The sequence below is a fragment of the Corythoichthys intestinalis genome, chromosome 1 (assembly GCF_030265065.1).
Source record: "Corythoichthys intestinalis isolate RoL2023-P3 chromosome 1, ASM3026506v1, whole genome shotgun sequence".
NCBI lineage: Eukaryota > Metazoa > Chordata > Actinopteri > Syngnathiformes > Syngnathidae > Corythoichthys > Corythoichthys intestinalis.
The window spans coordinates 27803137-27827369 of record NC_080395.1 but is presented as its reverse complement, the minus strand read 5'-3'; the positions used below and the strand labels follow the sequence as shown (position 1 = coordinate 27827369).

Here is a 24233-nt window from a genome sequence, read left to right as displayed (position 1 = left end):
TTAGCCAAGGCAGACCAAGAACCAGAGGTGTGCGGGGACTACGGAAAACAAAAAAGGAGCTCACCTCTCGATGGTTGCCAGATAAGAGGACATCAACGGCTTCGGTCTGTCTGCTCACGCTGAACAGGGGCTGTCCGTCCAGCGCAGTAGTCTTTAAAGGGGCAGGAAGCGGGTGTGTACGCAACCCCAACTGGCTCACCAAGGTTTGATCAATGAAGTTTTCGTCGGAACCACAATCTACAAGGGCGGTGACCGTGCGGGATTGGCCCCTCCAGGACAGCGTGGCGGTGAGCTGGAGCCGGCGTGAGGAACTGTGGGACATGTGGCTCACCAGTCGTCCCTCCTCTAATGGTGAGCCTAGCAGTTTCCCGGACGCACCGGGCAGCTGCGAATAAAATGCCCCCCTTGCCCACAGTAAATACACAACTGAGCGCTGTACCTGCGAGTGCGTTCCTCCTGGGATAACCTGGCGCGGCCCAACTGCATTGGTTCAGATTTGTCAGCAGGGGGCAGTGTCGCCTGAGCCGCATCAGTGGCCTGAACAGGGAACGAAGACGGGCGTGGAAGGGCAGCTAGGCGCAGGCCGGGGGGGTTCGGCGGTTCCCGGCGTTGTCTTCTTCGCTCCCGCAAGCGATTGTCAATTTGGATCGCCAATTTAATAAGGTCGTCCAAAGACCCAGGCTCATCCCGCGTGGCCAATTCGTCTTTGAGGGACTCAGTTAAGCCGCGGGTGAAGATCTCCTGTAGCGCCGCATCGTTAAAACGGCTCTCAGCGGCCAACGTGCGGAATTCCACCGAGAATTCTGCGACGCTCCGTGACCCCTGGTGAATGGCCATCATCCGCTTGGCAGCCTCTTTACCACGAATAGGATGGTCGAAGATCTTTCGCATTTCATCGGTGAAGTGGGCGTATGAACTACACACCGCGGACCCCTGCTCCCATATAGAGGAAGCCCAATCGAGAGCCGCTCCGCGTAGGCATCCGATCAAATAAGCAATCTTTGTTCGGTCCCCTTGGTACATGGATGGCTGCTGTTCGAAGACGAGGCTGCACTGGACTAAAAAAGCACGACATGTACCAAGGTTGCCATCGTAAGGAGACGGAGCCGGGACGTGGGGTTCCCGCGCCGCAGCTGTTGACGCCAGGTTAGTTACGGGAACATGACTCGGCGAAGCGGCGGTGTGGCGGAGGGGAGGCGGGGCTGTGCGTGCATGAGGCAGCGGCGTGAGTTGTGCCTGGATGGCTTGAAGTGACTCAGAAATGTCCGTTACCTTACTGAATAGATATTCGATTGCTTGGTGGTGGTCAAGGAGTGACGTGGGCGAGCTGGCTGTGTTGTCCGTGGGATCCATGATGGCCCGATCAAACTGTTAAGGTGCGAGAGCAATAGGGGATCCCAGAGTGGACACACAGTGGTAAAAAATGAGCAATCGTTTATTGTAGGTCACAAGGCTGTCTTGGGTGTAGATTGCTGGGAGCGGAGCAGGGGAGCTGACGTGGGAGCTCGGAAGGAGGCAGGCGTGGAAGCTCGGAAGGAGGCAGGCGTAGAATCCGACAAGGAGCGCGCAGAGAACAGGACCTGGGGCAAGAGCAAAGTAGTCGTGAGCCGGGAATCAATGATATCATATAAGGAATGCGAGAAGCAACTGACGGCGAAACCAGACGAGTTGATCGGGCGACGAGGTGGAGCGTCTGCTGGGCTTTTAAAGCTGGCTGATGTTCATTGCTCTCAGCTGTGGCCGCTCCACTCGTCTGACCTGCAATCAGCTAAAAACATGCACACCTGCTGGAGGTGGGCATGTCTCAGAAGGAGGGGGAAGAGGACCTAACACATAAGCAATATAACCAACACGAAATACTACAACTGTATTGACAAATCCTGGGAAAACAAACAAAGAAATTTTTTTTTAATTAATACTACTGTGGTATTCTTGTCATGATTTAATCATGCAGCAAACCTACACGACCTCAAGAGGCAACCTGTGCCTTCATTTCCTCTGTATCAAAGTCAAAAGAACTCCTACAAAGTGCTAACCAAGAAGAAAATATTGTATGCCTAAACATATTACTCCTGGAAATCCCATATCCCCATCAACCCTTACACAGATTATAAAAATGCATATATTTACAAATGAGTGTCAAATTAAAGGATTATTACACGTAAGCTTTTCCTTTAGTTTCACACTCCATTGTGTGCATTTTCTTAGGAACATTTCTAAAGCACCATATTCGGTCACAAAGATTGTGCAAATGTCATTTCTTTTCAAATGTATTGCACAACCATGAGCAAATCAACTATCGGTAAAACTGGTACATTTCTTACAAAACTACTTTACACTTGTTGGCTTTATCCAAGCCATCGTGGAATCCTTATACCATACACAACAAGTTCAACTCACAGCACGCTATGCATTGCGTTCAATGCAGAGTGGACATACCTGATGTCTCTGTTAAAAACTAGAGTAAAACCAAATAACTAAAAATGGTACATGATATATGATGTAGGTGTGCACTGGTGTGACAAATAAAATTTCTCACAAAAGAAGCTGTGCTTCACTGTGTAGAATGTCCAATGGAGGCCTCTATCGCAGAATTAAAACATAGCGTGCATCTCAGTGGCCTTGATGTCCTTGTCACATGAAATAGCCAGATGTGCTCAACAGCCAAGCCAGTCTTTTGTGATTTCACCCAACTTGACAATCTTCAAACTGCTGTCCTCCAGTTTGAAATAGTGGTCGCCTTTGAAAAAGTAGCTGTAATCTGAAAACAAGCACAGTGCACAAAATGAGGAAATGACATGAAAGTAGGGAACATATGATGCAATTGACTGGCTAATACAGGAATAAACTGCAAAAACCAATCTGTCAATAATAGTAGAGAATGAATGCCTGGTAAAATGAGAGATTTTATCTGCACACAATTAGGAAATAACTCCAAAACATAGAAAGAAACAAGTTAATTCACTCATATTAGTTCAGAAAACTGCTGTAATAATTATAAAATACAATTTAACCTACTAGGGCAGTAGAACCTTTGATGGATCTGTCATGCAACTGCTCACTATACCCAAATGTTGCAAATAGAGGACTGTCTGTCAAGCCACACAGACTTGCTCTATATAAAGAAATCCACTCTGAGATGATCAAGCTGCCATGTGTGTTAGCAAAGCCGCAATGGAAAAAAAACCTTGGTCGCTTGCCACTGACAAAATATTCCTTTTAAAAGGAGGTCGACATTAGTTTTCACCAATGTGCATTCCAGATGTGGAATTACTCGAATTACTTCATCCAGTTACGGTTAATTGAGTAACTTTTTGAGAAAAATGTAGTTTTTCCACACCAGATATTTTACTTTTACTTGAGTATATTTGTGAAGAGGAAACACCACTCTTTATCCGCCACTTTGGGCTACACTAGAGTCATTACAGTTTTCCTCTTTATAATACATTCAATTTTACTTTATTTTTGACAAAGATGCCCACAGTGGCTCCATCAGTTTCACCATTGAGACATCTCAAGAACAGTCACATGGCTACATTATACCAATCAGATGTAACAATATAGTGACATAACCATGCACAAGCTTGCAGTCGGAAGTCCTAATATCACGTTGGCCTGTTCAATTATGTGAAATCTTAAAAGTGTCATAAAAAAAAATATTATTTGACAGAGCAATGCTGTTAACATTACTTGAAAGCACGGATTTCAACCTCTCTCCCAGTTTTTATTTGGCAACGACTGACCTCAAAGGAGATGTGATCGTTTTAAATTCATGGTAGGAAATGATTTCTCCACTAGTGGGCACTCATGCTCTTTGGGCGACTGTTGTTTCATTTCTGTAGATTTTTCTGGTCAGATTTCAATTATTTTAGTGTATTTTTTTTGGCCAGGTAGTAGGTTATAGTATAATAACAGTTCATATCGTTGATGTTGTGCTGAGAAAAAAAAAACAAAAACAAAAAACTTTTGTTTAAAAAGTAAAAAAAAAAAAAAATCTGACAATGATAAGCAGTTATTCATTATTTTATCGAAATGATTTGGATTTTAATTTCTCTCCCAGTTTTTATTTGGCACCGATTGACCATTGAAAACCAAAGATATGATCCTTTTTGTTTCATAATAGAGATTTTCTTTTCCACTAGAGGGCACTCACACTTTTTGGACAAATAATCCTTAATTTTTCTAGATTTTTTTCTCTTGCCAGAATTCATTGTTATTGTTGTTGTTGTTGTTGTTTTTGTTGGGTTTTTTTTTTCATTTCTTTGGCATAATGAGGTTATGTAATATGTTATAAAACAGTATAATAATATTGGCTTAATGTGGTTATGTAATATGTTATAAAACAGTATAATAATAACTTCATATATAGATAACTTTTTGCTGAGAAAAAAAATACCATTGTTTGAAAAAAAAAAATCAAACATTTTGACCAGTTACTCACAATGTTACTAATTACTTGAGTATTATTTTCACTGAATACCTTTTTATTTGTAATTGAGTAAATTCTTTGGATGACTACTCTTACTTTTACTTGAGTAGTATTATTTTGAAGTAACGCTACTCTCACTTGAGTAGAATGTTTGGCTACCCCACCCACCTCTGTGCAGTGCTAACATTCACACTGCTTCTTCCTTTGATTGAATAAGCCAAGTTGAACTGATATTACATCTGGTTCAAATGTTTATAATAAAAGAATATAGAAATGCTATGAGTCCCTCGTGTCTAACATACAGTATCAGCCAATCATGATTGTTGGTCATATCTTTTTACCTGGTTATACATCATAGAGTACAGACTTCACATTGGAAGGAATAAAAATTATATCATTTAGTTGTTAACCTGCAATAAATGTTTCCTCTAAATGGAAAATTTATTACCAATTCCGTTGAGACTAAAGGCAGCATCAACACCATCTGGTATGCCATTCCAGGATTCAGCAATGAGTTTGGGGAAACCGCTATCCATAGTCTTTGTATTTTCATCATATCTACAAGTGACATACATAAGGAAGATGATTTTTTTTTCTTTTTTTTTAATTGCACTGTTCAAGTTATTCGATGACTAAAAATGTTTTTTAATCACCTCCAGAACTGCTCGCCAGCAAAGAGATACGTTTTTTTGTTCTTCCTAAAGCTGAAAGCAGCGTCGATCTGTTCCAGGTCGCTTGGCAGGCCAAGATTGTCGAGGCTCTTGGGGTAACCTTTCTCCAGTTCGTCGGCCTTGTACACCCACATTTCATTGCCTTTGGAACATAAGCACAAAATTACGGACAAATATACGGACTAAAATTTTCTTGCCATATTAATCAATGCAACGGCAATAGAACAAAAAATATATTTATGTAAATTCATTATATATATATTCCTGAAGATCATTTTAAGATTATGAGGATTCTGTTCAATGCCAGCAAGGATTAATTATTGTATATATATTCAAACTAGTATGAAATTTGGTAATTTAACTTATTAGTATCTTTAGGCACTCGAGGAAAAGTGAAAAGCACAACAGTTGTCCTATTGATTCCCTATCAGATTGTTTGCTTTCTAAAGAGGTCCAACATAGCCTCAGCTATTATTTATTTGGACTGAATCATTCTGCTGTAATTGACAATGTCATAAGAGTAAGATTTCAAAACATTCAAGATGTGGTTTTATGATTAAAAAAAATAAAAGCAAATTGTTCAAAACAAGAGCAACAACAACAAATAATGATTGTTGAATTGAATTCAAAACAACATGCCTAATTGAAAAGTAATGTGTAACTAAAAACAAAATAAAATCAATTTATATTTACTAGTTTGTATATAGCCAAGCTAAGCACGTTTTTACAGCTGATACATGTTATGTAAAGCTCATACTTGGCTCGGAACATAATTTAGTTTTGTCAAGTCCAAAAAATGTTAAATAACCACTAATGGTTGCCCATTTGGATACAGGATATCCCTACCAAAAGTTCCAGAGAATGGAAATGGCTGGCCATTAAAAGTCATCCAAGTGGTTAAGGCGCAAAGACAAGTATTTGTTTCTGACGCAGAATATAAAGCCCAGCAATCAGCATGTGTATTCATCAAACCTGAGAAGAAGACAGTTTTCTCCTCCACTGGGTTTTCATAAACGGCATCTATCTTGCTGGGCAGGTCAGGCCAATAGGTGGCCACCAGCATGGGTCCATTGGGCTTGCTTCTGAAGTTTACTGACCTGAACAAGAACCTGGCACAAAGAGAGAAGAGAGTAAAAAAGGGGATGGGAGGTGAGGGTGGGCTGAGTGTTTTAGAATATGGAGTGGAAGGGGGTGGGCGGTCGGTTGGACTTCTCCTCTGGCCAAGTCAGCCCACAAAGGCATGATTCATGAGCATCTGGTAGTCGTTAAGACCCGAGTGTGCCGACGCCAGTGGAACAAGACCCTTCTTGCCCGGATTTGCAATAGAACGCCTCAACAACAACGACGACAACGGCTGCTTCCCAAACGCTTTTCCATTGACCCAGTTTTCAAAAGGCAAATGATACGCCAAAAGTAGAGTAAGGATCGAGTCAATTCAAATTGAGGAATAAAATTACTATTTCACATCAATACTGAATTAATTTTGTGAGTAGGAATGCTATCTTCAAGTAAGTTTCTGAAGATCTCAACTGCAATTCATACCACACAGAGCTAAATATCTTTTAAACAGAGATGCTGAAAAATACCGTCATTTTTGCACTATAAGGCACACCTGACTATAAGCCGCCACCCACCAAATTGGGCACGAAAACAGCATTTGTTCATAGATAAGCTGCACTGGAATATAAGCCGCAGCTATCCTCACTGTAGTATGGGATATTTACACCAAAAGATATTAACCGGGAACACTTGATTTGACAGCGGCATCAAACAGCTGTCATAAGACCAAATGAACCACCATGAAGCTTTGAACCAATTGGCTGCAAAGCTTCATTACTTCAAGAAGCTTCATTTGGCTACCACTGCTCCCCTGCAGGAGACAGTCAACCTCTGCTGCAACCTGCTGTCAACACTGTTGTTATCCAACATGCCTCCTAGCATGCATTGCAGTGCTACACATGTAAATAACAATCGAAATTCATGTTCTGTGCTAATTATTTCTTCAGTTACTGTTCTGGTTGTTTCATTAATTGCTAGTTATGGTATTTGGTAACATTTTATTTGACATGACGCCATAAGACTGTCAGTAGACAATCAAAATTGTGACATGACACTGTCATGAGTCATTAAAGAATGCCTGTAAAAGATGTCATTTAGTATTATCCGGCAAATTATCTCACTTTTGAATGGATGTAAAAGATCCAAGCTGGACATAAATGAAGTTCGTGACATAATGTGCCTGATAACACTTAATGACATAAGCATTCAGTAATGCCCATGATAATGTCATGTCATAATTATGACGGTCTTATGACACCACTGTCAAATAAAGTGTTACCTATTAACCCAAATAAATCAACAAATAAGCCGCAGTGGACTATAAGCCACAGGTATCATAATTCAGGAAAAAAAGTAGCGGCTTATAGTTTGAATATTACGGTAATTGTCTCCATTTTTTTCTCATAACAACCCAACTTCCCACTAAAACCAAAGTGATACTGAACTGTAACTTGACAAAACTGTCACGTAATTACCAGTCTGCATTAAGCCTGTAATGCTATTTACACAGAACCCAGCAAAGACACGATATTTCTGTAACTATGAACTACACAGTAAGTAATTACAGTAGTAATTATACCCATGGCAGCAAAGAATAATCATAAAACATTTATTAGCGTTACACCAGAAAAAAAATTTACTTTTAAACTTGGAGAGTTGCGAGCTAAAAAATATTTCTCTTCACTTTCGAGAATACATTTGATAAAATTTATAAATAGATAAACTCTTTATTTGTCCATATATTGTCCTTAACACTTGGTATGAAAGAAAAATGTATGAACTATGGTAAACTTGAGACAAAAAATATGGTTAGGCTATTACACTGTTAAATTGAAAATGCTTGAACTCCCTCCTCAAGTATTATGAGTCACAGGGAATCAAGTTGCAGCACAGCTTGATTTCCTAACAATGGGCCAAAGCTTTCGAGGCCTACAAAGAAACCGATCCCTGCAAATTCAGTGAAATAAAAGCAAGTTTTGTGAGTTGGATTTTGGTTTGATTCAATCTCAAACCTCTCAAGAAGAAACAGTTGAATCTTTGGTCACACTGTCCTATTTCCATTGGACACACTACTCTCGAGGTTAAAGTATCAAAGCTTGTATTTACTTTTGTGTGCTAAAACATCTTGGTCAGCAAAATGCTCAACCGCTTACACAACTTTCAAGAAGACCGAGGCAGAAATTCACCGCTGCATGAGTAATTACTTACTCCAGTTCTTGTAAAGCAATGTACACAGCATTTACGGCTAATAGTTATTTGTTTGTGAGCTTTTTTTCCCTCCAACTCTTAAGGAAACCACCAGCTTCAAGTGGTTGGACATTACAGTTCTTGTAAACAAGGCACTAAAATGTGTAGATGTGAGTGTTGGTATTAGCTCTAACAGTAAACATGGACAGTTGCAGCGGACAAAAAGTATAGTAAAAAAATTGTAAACAATCGAAATATCTACATCAGTGGTGTCCAAACTACTCCGCATAGGGCCGCAGTGGGTGCTGGATTTCATTCCTACACAACAAGACGGCATCTTTTCACCAATCTTGTGTCTCACAAGTTTAATCAGTTGATTGCAGTCAAGTGCTGCTTGTTTTAGCACAAACTTCATTGGTTAAACAGTCTGTGCTCGAGTGGTAGGACCAAAAACCAGGACCCACAGCAGCCCTTGAGGACAGGTTTGGACACCCATGATACATTCTCATTTATAATGCTAGGCTGTTACATAAGATTTCATGAATGCATTTACATTTATAGTAGCAGAATGATCATAATCATTTATTGGGCAGATCATCTGGCACATTAAGTTACTTATCAATTTCAAATCAGGTCTAATTTGAGTCAAAACAATACTGCAACCTTTCTCCACTTACCTGTCCTTAAAGAAGAAGGTCTCTCCTCTAATTTGGGCAACTGCATCAAAAGTAACAGTCTCCTTACAGATGTCCATGGGGGTAACGGGTCCCTGGGTTGGAGGTAAAGGCTTATCTGTAGGAACACCTGGAAATATAGGAGTGGATTGTTATTTCCTGGGCTAGAATAAAATTAGCAATGGTATTTTCTTCGTACCATAAAGCTCCTGGATGCCGTTAATATCATCGCTAGAGAGTCTGAAATCCTTGGTGAAAGTATAGATGGGGGCCATCAGTGCGCCTGGGTCTTCAGAATGCTCCAAGCCCAGGGCATGGCCAAACTCATGAGCAGCCACAAGGAATAAACTGTATCCTGAGAACAATCCATGTGATGAGATTTCTTGTGAAGCGAGTGATAGGAATTGTGGTCGTTGGTCATTACCTTGGTCAGGACAGAAACCCCACTTGCGGTCATCATCGTAACTCTTGGTTGTACCGCACCACATCTTGCCATCATTGCGTCCAGAAGTGGTGCAGGCCTCATAGGTGTCTCCAAGGAAGGTGAAAGGGAAGACACAGGGGCTCCCTTCACTATTACCTCCCACAGTTGACATAGCTGAAAAAGAAGAGCTATTTATATGACTTGTCACAAGTTACAACCACTTATCAGAGACTAATACAAACTGGTGTAGATGTGACAATATTGCTAAACACCAGTAAGTGCTTGGTCACACTACGTATAAAAATAGAGTAAAAACTACTGCTCAACATTGCCCTGTCTCCCATACATTCATATAACCCTTCATTCTATTAGTTTCAACCAAAACCGAAATTAAAACCCAGACCCTCAGAACTGTGATGGAGATCTACTAACCATAGCTTACGCATAGATGGCCTTCACTTGATGGACGATTCAGATTCATCAATAAACCTAATCTAAATTTCTTTTATGGAGAACTTCTACATAGCAAGATCAACACCCAGGGGCTTGTCAGTTCTCAACATGGGGGAAAAGTGTGAATCTTACAGACACCCCAGTAATCATTCTTCTCTATCATCCTGATTCTCTCACAGCCTGAAAACCAGTCCTACTTGACTGAGTGAAAAGTAAAAACATTAAAATACTTTCACATGCTTTTGCCGGATCACAACCAAAAGCCGGAAAACCCCAATTGAGTTTTCCCTGGAGAGGATAACACCCTTTAAGGCGGTTAACAGTCCTGTAAACAAAGATGATATAATCTGGAAGAAGAAGAAGGCTACACACCGGTTTCGGGGCAAAATCCGTAGGTTTTGTCTTGGTCATAGTTCTCAGTTGTGGCACACCAGCGATAGCCGTCATCTCTGCCAGTGGTGGTGCAGCTGTCATACTTTTCACCCTGGAAGGTGAAGGGGAATTTACATGCCGCACCCTCGCCATTGCCACCAAGGGTGAAGAGCACTGCAACGTAAAGGTTGAGATGTAGTGTTAAGCCGGGTATACACAAACCAACAAAAAAAAATTGAGCACTTTTCCCACTTTCTCATTGTTTCAAACTCATAATGCATTGGAATGCAATATATAGCGAATACTTGCCATATATTACACTAACAACCAAGGATAATTCTGGAAAGAAGCCTACCTATTTCCTGTCAAATACAAATATGAAAAATATTTTCCGAGCAGAGCTAGTATGCAGCCTACTTTTTGTCTCGCCAGCTAAAAAAGGCTGTGACTTACACTCGTGAGGACAAAAGCCGTATTTGCCATCTTCGTCAAAGTTGTAACTGGTTGCGCACCACAGGAAGCCATCGTCACGGCCCTGAGATGTACAGCTTTTGTACTCAGTACCCTGGAACAGGAAGGGGAATTTGCAGAACTCTCCGTCCGCATTGCCAAACTTGACCTTCACCACTGTTTAAAAGAAAACCAATAGGTTTAAATGGTCTCAAACTCATCTGGGTCAACTGTTGCAAAAGAGTGTTCATGTGTTCAGTTCACCTTCCAGATTTGCAAAGGATTTATGTGTACAGCAGTGGTTCCCAAACCGGTCCTCAAGGACCCCTGTGGGTCCTGGTTTTTGTTCCTACCGATCGAGCACAGACTGTTTAACCAATGAGGTTTCTGCTAAAACAAGCAGCACCTGACTACAATCAACTGATTACACTTGTAAAACACCAGATTGGTACACATGTGTCGTCCTGTTTTGTTGGAAAGAAATCCAGCACTGACAGCGGCCCGATGTGGAATAGTTTGGGAACCCCTGGTGTACAGCATTGCCAAAATGTTCATACAGTTACATTTATTGGCGTTGAACGGGCAGTGTCGTAATGTGCATGTCAGTTGTATTTTTCTGCAGATGAGATGCATCACTTTGGCAAAGTTTTACCTTGGCCGTCTCCCAGCGTCCACTGCTCGTCATCGTCAAAGTGGGAGTCGCCGCCTATTCCTGGTCCAGGGGCAAACGCGTGAGCCAAGAGGCCGTCTTTGCCGTCGAATGGGTAACCATCACCATGCTCTGTTAATGACACAGTTAATAATAAAATATAGTATGATTAGATGTTGGCATACAGTATATAGTAGTGACTACACATTACAAATGACTTATACTGTATGCAATTAATTGGTTTGTACTTCAAGACCACTAAATGCAATTAATGGGATAATTAACAATTAAACTGACAAAAACTTCAGCTATCCAGATGGCATGTCAAAGTTCATGACATTATGACTTGTAATAAATATGTCGACTATGATACATAACGGTATCAATCATTATAAACAAAAATTACTGAGGTGGGAAAAGGACACATATGGCATTCATTTATTTCAGTCAACGATTAATTAATTGGGGACATGAAATGTTGGCGGCCAACATGAACCATAAAGGTTTTGGGGGTTGAGTTGGCTTGTTTTTATTGTCAACTTACCATTGCGGCCGAAATTGATCATAATGTCTGCCTCGCCATCCATGAGGCGAGTGAACGAGAGTGGCGTGACATCACTCCACACTTTGAAGGCTCTGAAGAAAGCATCATTGATGACTTCCTCGTCTAGATCCGGAGTGTAGCCGAGGATTCTGTAGAAGGAGAAATAAGTCGTTACAGGAGGAAGCAACAACCGCCTAGATTGGAGGAGAATTTGACTGGAGGGAGGCAGATGTAAAGTGGAGAGTGGGGGAATTTGCCAGGGACCAACATGGCCATGAATCATGTGATGAAAAATGCAACAGGCAGCAGATGAGTCGGGACATAAAAGCACTCTTCCGGATAACCCAACTGCACATTATTGTAAACCTACAAACAAAAGTCCCACCACACGCAATTGCATTTGAATACCGGTTTTAGTAATGAAAACAGTGCCATGGCCAAGTAGATGGTGGGGAGGGGGATGGTTTCATGGGGTGTCCGGGAATGTTGCGGGGGAGGGCTGTTGAGAGCGGTGGGTAGGGGGTTCAAACAGGGGCAAACTCCGCAAAACATGAGGCCAAATTTTGGGTTTATATGACCGCTTTAGGGGTTTCTTACACATGAGCGTAGTTTTGGATTGTCATTTAGCCAACATCCTGTCATATGTTAGCATGTTATCTGCTACAGTATGTGTATGTAAAGAATGTAAGTTAGTATAATACTTGAAAGTCTGACAAGTTGTTTTAGTATTTTTGTTATGTAGTTGATTTCTGTTAGTGATCTAATATAAGATCAGTTAAGCTATGCAAACTGTTAGCATGTCAGCATTTAAAATAAAAATATTTCTAAAATGCAGGAAAAGATGGAAGATTGAGACAATTCTGTCTGGGAACTTTCTTTACTTAGTCTGCTATCATATTGCACATTGAGAGCTGATCACACAGTCCCTGCCAAATTAGTCAGTGTTTTTTTCTGGACATGTCCCTGTAATATGTACTATGCTTTGTGACTTACTTTTGGCAACATTTGAAAACATATCTTATAAACAGTAAACATCTCAATTTCCAATGCTTGAGTTTTAACTTAGTACTCTCACGTAACATTACTTATGAACAGAAATCTTATGTTCGATAACGGTTTGATTTCTGCCGTAAATATAAATGACTATACGAAAATTGCTAATTTTATTTTTCATTTTGACGAACTCCCATCATGTTAATCGGAAAATAAATGCTTCTGTCGACCTGAGTCATCTAGTGAGAATCTTGGATGTATTTGTGCATGTCTTTGCAAACAGTGAGCTAGTCATTGATGTTGTGCAACTTTGTAATAATTTATTACGACCAGTTTGTCATTGTGTTGTGTCTTTCTTCCTGCATCAAATGTTTTTCTATTTTTTTGCTGGCTTTTTTAAAGGGATCCAGGGTAAGAGAAAGGCTTGTATTTCTTAAAAGATAAACTATCATGTCATATCATTTCCTGTTTTATTTTGAAGGCTTTACCCTCCTCTTGTCTCCGTACTTGCCCTTCCTCTTGTCACCTACCTATTGTTTCCACCTTTTCCCCATTACCTCGTGTGTATATATTGCCTTAGTTTCCCTTGTCTTGTGCAGAAGTGTCTTTCTACTCAGGTCACGTCAGCCTCTCGTCATAGCTTTCATAGTAATCCTGTATATTATCCTCCATTTGGAGTGCTTTGTGTTTGTACATTTTGATTCTAGTAATCCTGACTTTTTCCTCCTTTTGGAGCATTTTACGTGTTTACCTATCCTCCCTTTTGGAGTGCTTTGTGTTTGAACTTTTTTTTTTCTAGTCATCCTGATTCATTCCTCCGTTGGAGCGCTTTTTGTTTGTACTTTTTCTCATCAGCAGAAGAACCTAAGTTTTCAATAATAAACTTCATTGCCTGTACTCCGCATCTGAGTCCGTCTCGTCACCACAGGTCGATATTTCACAAAACGAACAGCAAAAGCAAAATGAACAGGAAAGACACCCAAAGTACTAATGTGTGCTTTCAGCGTGTTTTGTTCAGATGCATACAGACAGAACATACTAAAGATGCCTTAAGAAAGTACTTAAATGTAGTAATATCTAATAAGGGTGGTTTAAATATGCTATGTTACTCATATGGTCAACAGATCAACAATCTGCTTTAAAGCTACCACAAGAAAACACAACGCTTAAACGTATGAGAGGGAAACACATGCGAAAAGTATTTTGAGGCTATGAAAAGGTAATAAAAGACCAAATAAAAGCAAAAATAGTAAGTACTCAGCACTTTGAACTGATGTGCGCTCACGTGCGGATGTTTGCGCAAGCCAACAAAGCATTCTGTAGACGTCTTGCTGCGTAGGAAGAAATTGCAGAACATCGGTAAGGTTCGTCTAGTGACAGTGACAATCTACGTCATCACCCCGAGCCTCCATTGCACGCATAAAACATGGCGCCCTCCGTAGGTCAAAACATGTACTAAATATTATAGATTTTTAAATCAATGGCAATATTTTATGTGTTTCTAATAACATATTTTTGTAAAAGAGAACAATTGTGGCTTATTGGAGCCTCTAAGTCTTTAAGTCCGAGGTTCCCTGTAACGTACCTCACCATATCAAGATGTTTGCTTGGGAAAAAAAAGTGTTATAGAAATTCAGCATTTCTCATCATCTTAGTGCTATAGTTCAGATTTTTTCCCCCCAACCTCACTTTGAAATTATTGTTTTGATTTGATTGAAATTGAAAGGTGTCATCAAATAAACAAAAGTTCACAATCTGACCTATAGGTGATGTCTTTTTTCTGCCACAAAGGTTTTCTATGGAAGAAATTGTAGTTGGCCACATCTGGCACGCCACAGCGGGGCTTTTTCATGATCTCCACAGTTTTGGCATCAATCTCGCCGGTTTCTTGCAGGGAGAAGAACTTTTGCATTTTCTTTAAGGTGTCCTTGAGCACCATTAGGTTACATCTGTCTTGCGGGCATCCATAGAATTTGTTCAAGTAGCGCTACAAAAAGAGGGTAAAATATGAGGGAAATGTGAGCAAATATGTGGTTAAAAAAATATTGCAAAAGGAACTAAAAGAATCTTACCAGTGCAACCTCTTTGTCTGTTCTTGGAGTGTCATCGCCAGGAAATCTGATGATAGGAGAAGGGGCTGCAAATGTTGATTCAAAGTGAATGAAGTGGAAGAAAAACACACTGACAAAAATGGACACGAAATCCATTTTGAAAGCTTCTTTGTGTCCTTAAAAGTTGCGCAAAGTTTCTCAAAGATCCCCCTGTGTGTGTTGCCTCTGCCCTTCTGGAGTTTTTCTTCCTTGCACCTCTAGCTCTTACAACTTTCTCATTTTTTGCTTACCCATGCACTTTTTTTCTCCCTTCTTTGTGCGCAGCCTCGGAGCCGTGAAGAAAGCAAAAAGTTGGCAGTGGGAGGCATTGATGCTTTAAGGGCTCAGCAAAGTATGCCTCTAGGGCCACATGCCGTCCTTTACGTTCTTTGATTCCATCCCATGGGGCGTTTTTACAGAGTCCTAGAATGTTTTTTATTTAAATTTACTGCATTATTTTAGGTATTTTTAGGGCTATTTTATTTAACTGCTTGAATAAGTATTTAGAATTATAATTGAAATTAAAAACAATTGTGTGTTACTACTAAATGCAGGATAAGTAGGCTAGTGCAGATATTGGATGGATGATTATTTTACATGTAATTATGTGAAGGCTACCTGTCTTATTTTTGTGGAAGCAAACAATGTTTTGTTATAGTGATGAGGTTAATGACACAATCAAAAATGTACATTTTTATCTTTATACAATTCGTATCTAATTGAACAATTATTTATTAATTATTTAGCATTTGTCAAACCTCAACTGCGCGGAAAGTTTATGCTTTGTATGGAGGCCGAATTCAGCCTTATATCTTTCTTAGAATAACAGTGACATCTGGCGGCGTAGCTGTGCAACTCTGTAAAATGTTTAAACTCTCCTTCTCAAACAGGGACATCTGTTGGTGAGGTGTGGGGAAAGCACAATTAAAATCCCTCGTTTTTAAATGTCCACTGACTAACAAAATCATCGAAACAACTAATTATTATTATTATTGATACAAGATAATAAAAAAACCAAAACATTAAACTAAAATAGTAGTTATTTTTTTATACATCGGCAACACTTACACCCACAGTCAAAAGTCAGATATTTCACCATTCAGTAGGATGTGAAAGTCTCAAAATCTTTGACTGCGTGTGTACATTATGCTAATTATTCTGAATATGATTAACTGAGCACGTCTTGGAAACAGTTTTGCATGATTAGAGATTAAAATAGATCATACTCGTTTATTGTATGAATATGAGAAAATAGATTATAATTAAACCCAGTAGTTAGTACAAATACAATACCAGGGGTGGGTAGTAACGCGTTTCATGTACTCCGTTACATTTACTCCGTTACATTTACTTGAGTAACTTTTTGACAAAAATTAGCTTCTATGAGTAGTTTTACTAAGCCATACTGTTTTTTACTTGAGTAGATTTGTGAAGAAATAAACTTTAAGCTTCACAAAAGGCGTTACGTTTTTCCTCTTTATTTTACATTTTGGATGTATTTATTTATTTTGACAGTGATGCCAGAGTAGCTCTACCAATTTCACAAATGAGACGTCGCAACAAAAATCACATGACTCATTTATACCAATCAGATGCAAGGTTGCCGTTCTATATTCACGCCAGCCTGTTCAATCATGTGGTGTCTTTAAGGCACAGTAAAAAAAAAAAAAAATGAAGTTTTGACACAGAGCGCTGCCCTCAACATGACTCGAAAGCGCGGATTTTAACCTCCCTCCCATTTTTTATTTGGCATCGATTGACCACTTTTAATTTCATAATAGTAATTATGAAGGAACTATTCATACTAGGAACTATTTTGTTCACCAGCGGGCACTCATGCTCTTTGGATGAATAATGCTTTATTTATGTTTTTTTTTTTCTCATCAGAATTCATTCATTAAAAAAAAAAAAAAAAAAATCTATTTTTTATTTTTTGCATTTCTTTGGCTTAAAGTAGTATCTAGTAGTATCTAATGGGTTATTGTACAGTGTCAGTATAACAACAGTTCATAGTTCATATATATAACTGCTCAGAAAAAAAATAACACTTTAAAAAAAAATGTGAGCAGTTACTCACAATGTTACTCATTACTTGAGTATTCTTTTCACCAAATGCTTTTTTACTTGTACTTGAGTACATTTTTGGACGACTACTTTTACTTTTACTTGAGTAATATTATTTTGAAGTAACACTACTCTTACTTGAGTGAAATTTTTGCCTACTTTACCCACTTCTGTACTATACATACTCACAGAAAAATATTTGAATGTAAATTGGATGGTTGAGGGAAAGAGAATAAATGCATGGATAGCAACAAGAACTACATTAAGATTTACTTACTGTAGGCTACTGAGAATCGATTTCTAACGTAACTTTACTGGCCTCTGGTGCTCAAAGTGTGCCTCGCACCTCCAAATCCAGGCTTCTGTCTGAAGTGTGACTCTTCCACTGTTGTTGAGATCCCTGTCATAGATTCCAGATTAAATCTCACTTTGACATCCCTTTATTCTCGCTCTTGTGGTGGATTACTGAAAACACTCGGATTTTTCTGATAGAGCGATCTGAAGCACTTTTGACAGACTATAGCTCCCAAAATGGATTTCGTGGTTAATCACACAAGCAATCTCCCTTCTGCCCTTCAGCTATTGTACAGTTAATTTTTGTGTGGTGAATTTAGTGATTTAGTTTACGGACAACTTCCAGGCATCTGTCACTTATTCCATGTGTGCCTTTTCCTTCTAAGTGACGTTTGAGGCCTTGCAGAATGGCAGCCTAATAAATGTATATGGGCCTGTCTGCCTCCTCCAATAAAAACTATAAGGGAAGTTGAGTGGAGCTTAATTGTAATTGAATGACTTGTGCCTATTCTGCAGGCAAACGAATTGATAAGGTTCTGATTTGCAAGTAAATTGTTGTTGTTTTTTTGTGTGTGTGTTTCGATCAACTGTTGTTGTTATGCACATACTTGTGAACAGATGGATGAATTCATTTGTATTTTCTTTACTGCTCAGTTGGCAGACGTTAACTCAAAGCAGATTTGTACATGATATTAACTCCCAATATACGGTCCAAGGTAGTCATTTTGGTGTGGTCGTTTTAAGGTATGGATAGGGACAATTTTATATATTTGGGGTGTTATGTAAGATGTAACAGGTACTGGCAATCTCTCTATAAATGTGGTTCGGGTGACAGTTATCAAAGTATGGCCTGTGGGCACACTTGTGGCCGCTTGTTAGGATAAGTGGTACACAGAATGGATGGATAATTCTTTAATTAGCTGTTATTAATGAAGATAGACATCCAATCCATTTTAACAGTGAAGGTGACTCCACTCAAAATGGATTGTAAATAATGGAAAGAAAAAATAGGACTCAACATCAATTCCATGATCAACTGAACAATTAACAATGTTTGTGTCTTCACCTAATGTGGTTCTTGATCATAAAACCTGCCATTCCCAGGACTACACCTAAAGAGCAGGGTTCAACCCACAGGTTTTGCCACACAGTGGCAAGAAAATTATTTTCATCAAAAAATAATTGGGTATTTGGGTCAGCAACTTAATTGTGATATGTCAAAACATAGAGTCAAGCATATTTCAGAACTGATTCTATTCTATTTCAAACAGAAAATGTGCGCTGTGCATCAAAACAAAATTACAGGGGCATAAAAAATGTTGGCACCCATGTCATTTTGTTGAGGTGAATACCTGTACTTTCTTAACACTGGTTAATTGGAAACCAAAATTGGCATCCGGCCTTATCAAGCCTTGAACCTCACAGAAAGATGCACACTTTAATAAGAAAATGTACAGGATTTGTTAATCTGACATATGGACTGATCAGTCCTGGTGTGATGTCCCATCGCTACAGCGATCCAGACAAGAGGGTTGAGAAGTCGGGATCTGACATCCCAACCTAAGGTCCGTCCAGTTGGATGGGGGTCAAAGCCAGCTGGAGCTGAAGACTGGATGCCAGAATGTCCCATTTGTGTTTGCAAGAGGATGCCACCCTGCTGGCATTCCTGGAAGAAGCCACACACCTTCATTATTAATGATGTGAGTTGCTGATGTGTTGGATGACCCCGAAAGAGCATATGGCATCATATGCTGGACAGGACGGGACAAATTTATACAGGCATGCCAAAAGTTGCCAAAACTTGAAAAAAATAATGATGTACCATCAAAGCAAATAATGCCTTTTCAACTCCACCTTTTGATGCTGCACTGCACTTCTAAAATTTATGAAAATTTTACTTCATACCGCTCAAGAAACACAACCTTCAATGAATCCCCTTGAAGTCCATCCATAATTGTGTGTGTGTGTGTGTGTCAGTTTTTCCAAAAGTATTAAACTGCTCGATCGTCGACTTCACGTCTCAATCTGATGTCAGTACCATCCATAACAGGGCAAGAAAAGTGACATAAAAAACGGCAGACCTATTAACAGTTTTAATTCTACCCTCTTTTTCGCTAGTTATATAGGTTTATATGAAATGGCTATGCAGAAAACTATAAAACTACTGCATCAACTTCAGCCTCCCCAAATCAGTCCAGGTGCCATTTAGGCTGTGTCTACATTAGGAATGTTAATGGCCTTAAACGTGTAATTATTTGGACTATATGGTATGTCAGCTACACTAGTATGCCTATTATCCGGATTATTTGTTAGACGGATAATGTAGGCAAGTAATATTACCCGCTGCTTATTATGGACTGCTGTCAATGTACAACAGTCGGATACTAAGGGAGTGATGTCATGCCGTCGCCATTTTTAGTGTGGCATGACGGCATCGTAAACAACGGAGGTGGACAATCACGACGTGGCCTTCCTGTTCCTCTTTTCTTTTCCACACATTTTTTTTGAAACTTCAAACTATGTCTCAATAATGTGCTTCAATTCAGTACCCATTTGTGGTCCATCGCGGATGACGCGGAGATGAGCATTTTTACAGAGCTCATCTCCCGCGTTGTCTCCGATCAGCCAGCTGCGAGACTGGCCTCTCCCAACTCAGTGCAGACCGAACATGAGTATATAAAAATGCGTAGAGGAAAGTTAAACCCCGAAAAGTGACCTGCGTGTTACCCCCAGTCAAAGAGGCGCGCAATCAGTTTTTTTCCATGACATTTCTGCCTGTCAAAACTCTCGCCACTTCCAGGACCGCCACTGTTATGCACAAGCACTCCTGGTTACGGTTTCCAGGAAATATACGCACCGCCACACCATATGCTTCTATTTGTTATTTTCCAAGTGGTGAAAGCGTAACTTAGCATCGATTGTAACATTCCAAGTAACGATGTCAGGCTTTCATTGTTTTCTGAAGATTTATTTCAATCACAACTTGGCGACTGCTCGTAAAAGCTAAGCATGCTCTCCCTTCACTCTCGCTCCTGCGTGATGAATTCAATTGCATTCATGAAAAAAACAGTCATCACAAAATAACGACAGTCTAGATGGTGTAGTACTTTCGAAATTTGCCGCTGGTAAGTAATGAGTTTCTGGTTAAGGCTCCTGCTCCTTTTTGTGCATGCACAGTTTGCGCAAATGCAGGCGTACCTTGCAGAAGCGGGGGGTATTTTAATGTAAGTGTCGACAGGTATGAAAATTGTCGGCAAAATACCCAGGAGAAAATTATTTGTCCTTGTGTAGATGTAGCCTTAGATAGGAATATCAAACAAGACAAGTACAGTAGGTCTAGCTGCGGCATGCAGTACTCGCCCATCTTACCACACACCTTTTTGGTGCCTTCCGTGTCCCATGATGTGGGAAAGGGATTAGGGTTTTAGGTTAGGGTTAGGGTCGTTGAAAGCAGGGGCCGCGGTTGCTGGATGATGAACGCTTGATCTGATTGGTCGTTGAACGGAAGGGGCACAGTTGGCGGAGGATGAAGCTTGATCTGATTACTTGTTGAAAGCAGGGGCAGGGGGCCCAGTTGGTAAGTACTGCGGGCCGCAGCTGGACCGTTCTCATTTAAATGTCTTATCACAACATGAGAAATCATAAGCACACCCGAAGAGCACCAGTGCCCTCTACTGGCTAACTCCAAACCTACAGTTGCCAGTAAGTTTGCAATTGTTTAACCAGCCCTGAGACCAAAAAAAAAAAAAAAAAATCAGGGTTCGTGGATTGATGTGTATACATACCTTGAATGAAAAACAAAGCGAATGAGATCTGGATGTGTCTAAAAACAATAGAAAATTTCCGTATTGACTTCCTTCCCACATTAAGGCAACATTAGGTACCTTTTCAGTTATGGTCAATTTTAGTGACGCCGGTGGACAAAAGCGTTGGTGTTTTGCCTTAACCCTTAAAAATGGCAGGATGCGCCTTTGAAACCTCTTCACGTTGTAATTATGTCACCCATGTGCTGCTGGTTGGTCTTGTTTGAAAGCGCGGAAGTTGAGGTTTACTCTTGTTTTTATTTGAAGTCAATCGACCAAGTAAAACGTGAGATAATGCCATGTAAGTTTTATAGTTTTATTGTCCTCTCAAATAAACAATAAAGCGCTGCATGGATCACTTGTTTATGTCCATATTTCCATCATATCTTGTCTTTTTCAAAATCGAAAGCGCCACATATCCAAGGAGCCCTTCTGACATTACAATTGAAGCACACAATGCGAAAATTATGAATATACTGCCGAGCCCGAGCGAGGATCTACCAAATGAAAGGGAGGGAGGCGAGATAGCGAGTCACGGCCGGTTTGACTGAGCGAGTGACTTTGTGAATGAATCAAAAACTACATTTAGTGCAAGTATTTGCGCTTTTTCATCAACTCGAGGAAGAGGATGGACCAAATTTGTCATCGTCTTCTTAGGATGAGCCGCGAGTGAAGAGAGTGATGGATTTGGACACGTGGGCGACGCCAATCAACAATTCTTTCTTTGAAATGTAAGGGCAACATCAAAGGCATGCAAAATCAGACAAAAAAGGCCCATACCTTAAAGGGTAAGAAGACTTAGTTTCCTATGAGGACCAGCGCATACCCGCACAGTGTCGTAAAATCATGATCTTCAGGTCGCTTGCAGATGGATTAAACCAGGGGTCCCCATCTGCCGGGCCACAGACCACTACCCGTCCGTGGCGCATTTGCTACCGGGCCGCACAGAAATAATATTTTATTAACGACCGCATTCTGTGCGAATTAACTTTGGCCTGTGCCCCTGCTTAACACATCAATCCCTGTCTACTCTAGATATAATACTACAGTATAGATTAGAACGTCGTCATAGAAATCCATTGACTGGACTGCAAGCAGTACATCTTGTTTTGTATATATAATATATCTATGTGTGCTTGTCCTCCATAATGACTAAGCCCCGGGCACATTTGTTTCCCCACACTAGCGAAAATGACTGGAAAACAGACGTCTTTGGAGAGATTTTTTTACGGCGAAAAAGACCACCTGACGAGCCAGAAGATGAGCCTATAATCTTGAAGACCCACAAACTGCGAAGGAGTGGATTCGTGACCCGTTTGTGAATAATCCGACTGATTCGAGCATGTCTGTGCAACAGGAGGATCAGCTTGTAGAGATCGCAAATGATGGCGATCTTAAACGTACATTTGAGACAATTAAAGTTATTCCGAAATATCCTGACAGCGCTACGAGAACACTTAAACCTTGCTACAAATTCCAACATCGCATCTTTGTGAAGCGGGCTTCTTAATTAATGCTAAACGACACGGCGAAGGTGTTAATGGTGAGCTAGCGATGTGCAGCTAACATTGCAGGATGGGTCTGAGGAGAACTTTCGTCCATCCACGATCAAATGTAAGTTAATATTCCTTTCTTTAAAGAAAGTTTGTAGTGTTTACTTTGGAATCGTTGCATTCCCGGCCATTTTTAATGTTACGCACATGCGCAGAACCGTATAGTTGCAGTTTTTGATGGGTTGAAAAATTTGTCAAAACACCCGACCGGTCCGTGAAAAAAAGCCCCAAATCACACCGGTCCGTGGTGCAAAAAAGGTTGGGGACCCCTGGATTAAACGACAGCAGCTGTGTGAAGGATGACTCGTAATAAGGTAATGAATCCAGTTGTGGCTAAACAATAGCATATGACGGTAGCAACCGTGTGGCCTAGTGTGGCTAACCCCCCAACCCACCCAAACTTGTCAGCGTTGACGAGTTCGGTTGAGGGGGCGGGAGAAGGGCGTCACTCCAGCAAGCAAAAGCAGGACCAATGTTTATTCTCGAGCATCGTTTTATCCTGGTAGCCTTTCTTTTTTCCCCCTCCTCTGACAAAACTTTCTATCTCTTTTGTTGTTCTGCCATCTTTGCAGAATTCGCGCGAACGCATTCGCATCGATTTCGGTCTTTATAATGAAAGGGGAAAGGGGGAAGTAACGTATGCCGTAAAACAGTAAGCCCATTTGTAGTTTTTATGTGTGACAGGGTTCCTGCCACCCTCCTCAAAGTCAATTCGTGTCGGTGAAAGCGATACAGACCCCCTCAAGAAAATAGGTGTCATTCAACTAGTTGTCAGTCGATGTATCATCACAAATGTTATGAAAAAGGCTGCGAAAGACACCCAATCAATTGCTGCCAAACTGTGACAGAAAAAAAGGTGGAAAAAATCCCGTCTTTTCTATAGTCTCGAGACACTGCGTGGTTTAGAATCTGTCGGCATTGTTTGTTTCTGCATTCGCAGGAGTAATTAAGCAATGGCTGCTGAGTAAATGAACTCAGCAACGGGGCTGTCAATAAATCTGTTTCATGATAACTTAATTTGGCTAAGCACTGTTACAGAAGCCGGCAACGTACACTATATCACTCGATGATGAATTATTGAACATAAATCCATTATCTCTGACATATTTTATTTATGATGCTGGCAAGACACAGGAGGAGTTTAACACTGCGGGGTAATCATTGCTGCGCTTTGTGTCGCTGAATCAAAGAATGGCGGCATTTGACTGACAATTTGTTTTTTGTGCGCCAGGCCCGCAGCGACATTAGCCCGATTGCCCTGTTTAGCGGCTGCATTCTGTTTCTCCTCAAGCATGCCTTGTAAACACTGAAGCCTCTGACGCATGCCGTTATTCAGACGAGAGGAGGTACCGGGGATCTCTGGTGGTATCGCGATAATAGGTCAACAGCTGTATTTAAAAAATGCATCTCATCTTTGGCAGCGGCGGATGTTCGTAGAAAAGCGCTCTGGGATGTTGATTTGGAAGCTCGGCGCCAGGCCTCTGCAGGGACGAAGGAAAGTTGCCTTTGATGAATACAGCGTGT

The 24233-nt window shown here is 40.5% G+C and overlaps 1 protein-coding gene across 1 annotated transcript; it reads right to left on the bottom strand.

Moving 5' to 3' along the window:
- Positions 1-394: 394 nt before the first annotated feature.
- mmp2 (matrix metallopeptidase 2) lies at positions 395-15266 on the bottom strand. The gene is made up of 14 exons (XM_057847908.1): positions 14978-15266; positions 14666-14892; positions 11913-12061; positions 11372-11500; positions 10723-10896; positions 10270-10443; positions 9445-9618; positions 9220-9375; positions 9024-9150; positions 6073-6209; positions 5083-5242; positions 4878-4987; positions 1653-2761; positions 395-1580 (listed from the first exon to the last, which is right to left on the bottom strand). Exons 1-13 carry the CDS (start codon positions 15110-15112, stop codon positions 2658-2660), a joined length of 1956 nt encoding a protein of 651 aa, XP_057703891.1. The 5' UTR covers positions 15113-15266; the 3' UTR covers positions 395-1580; positions 1653-2657.
- Positions 15267-24233: the final 8967 nt, after the last annotated feature.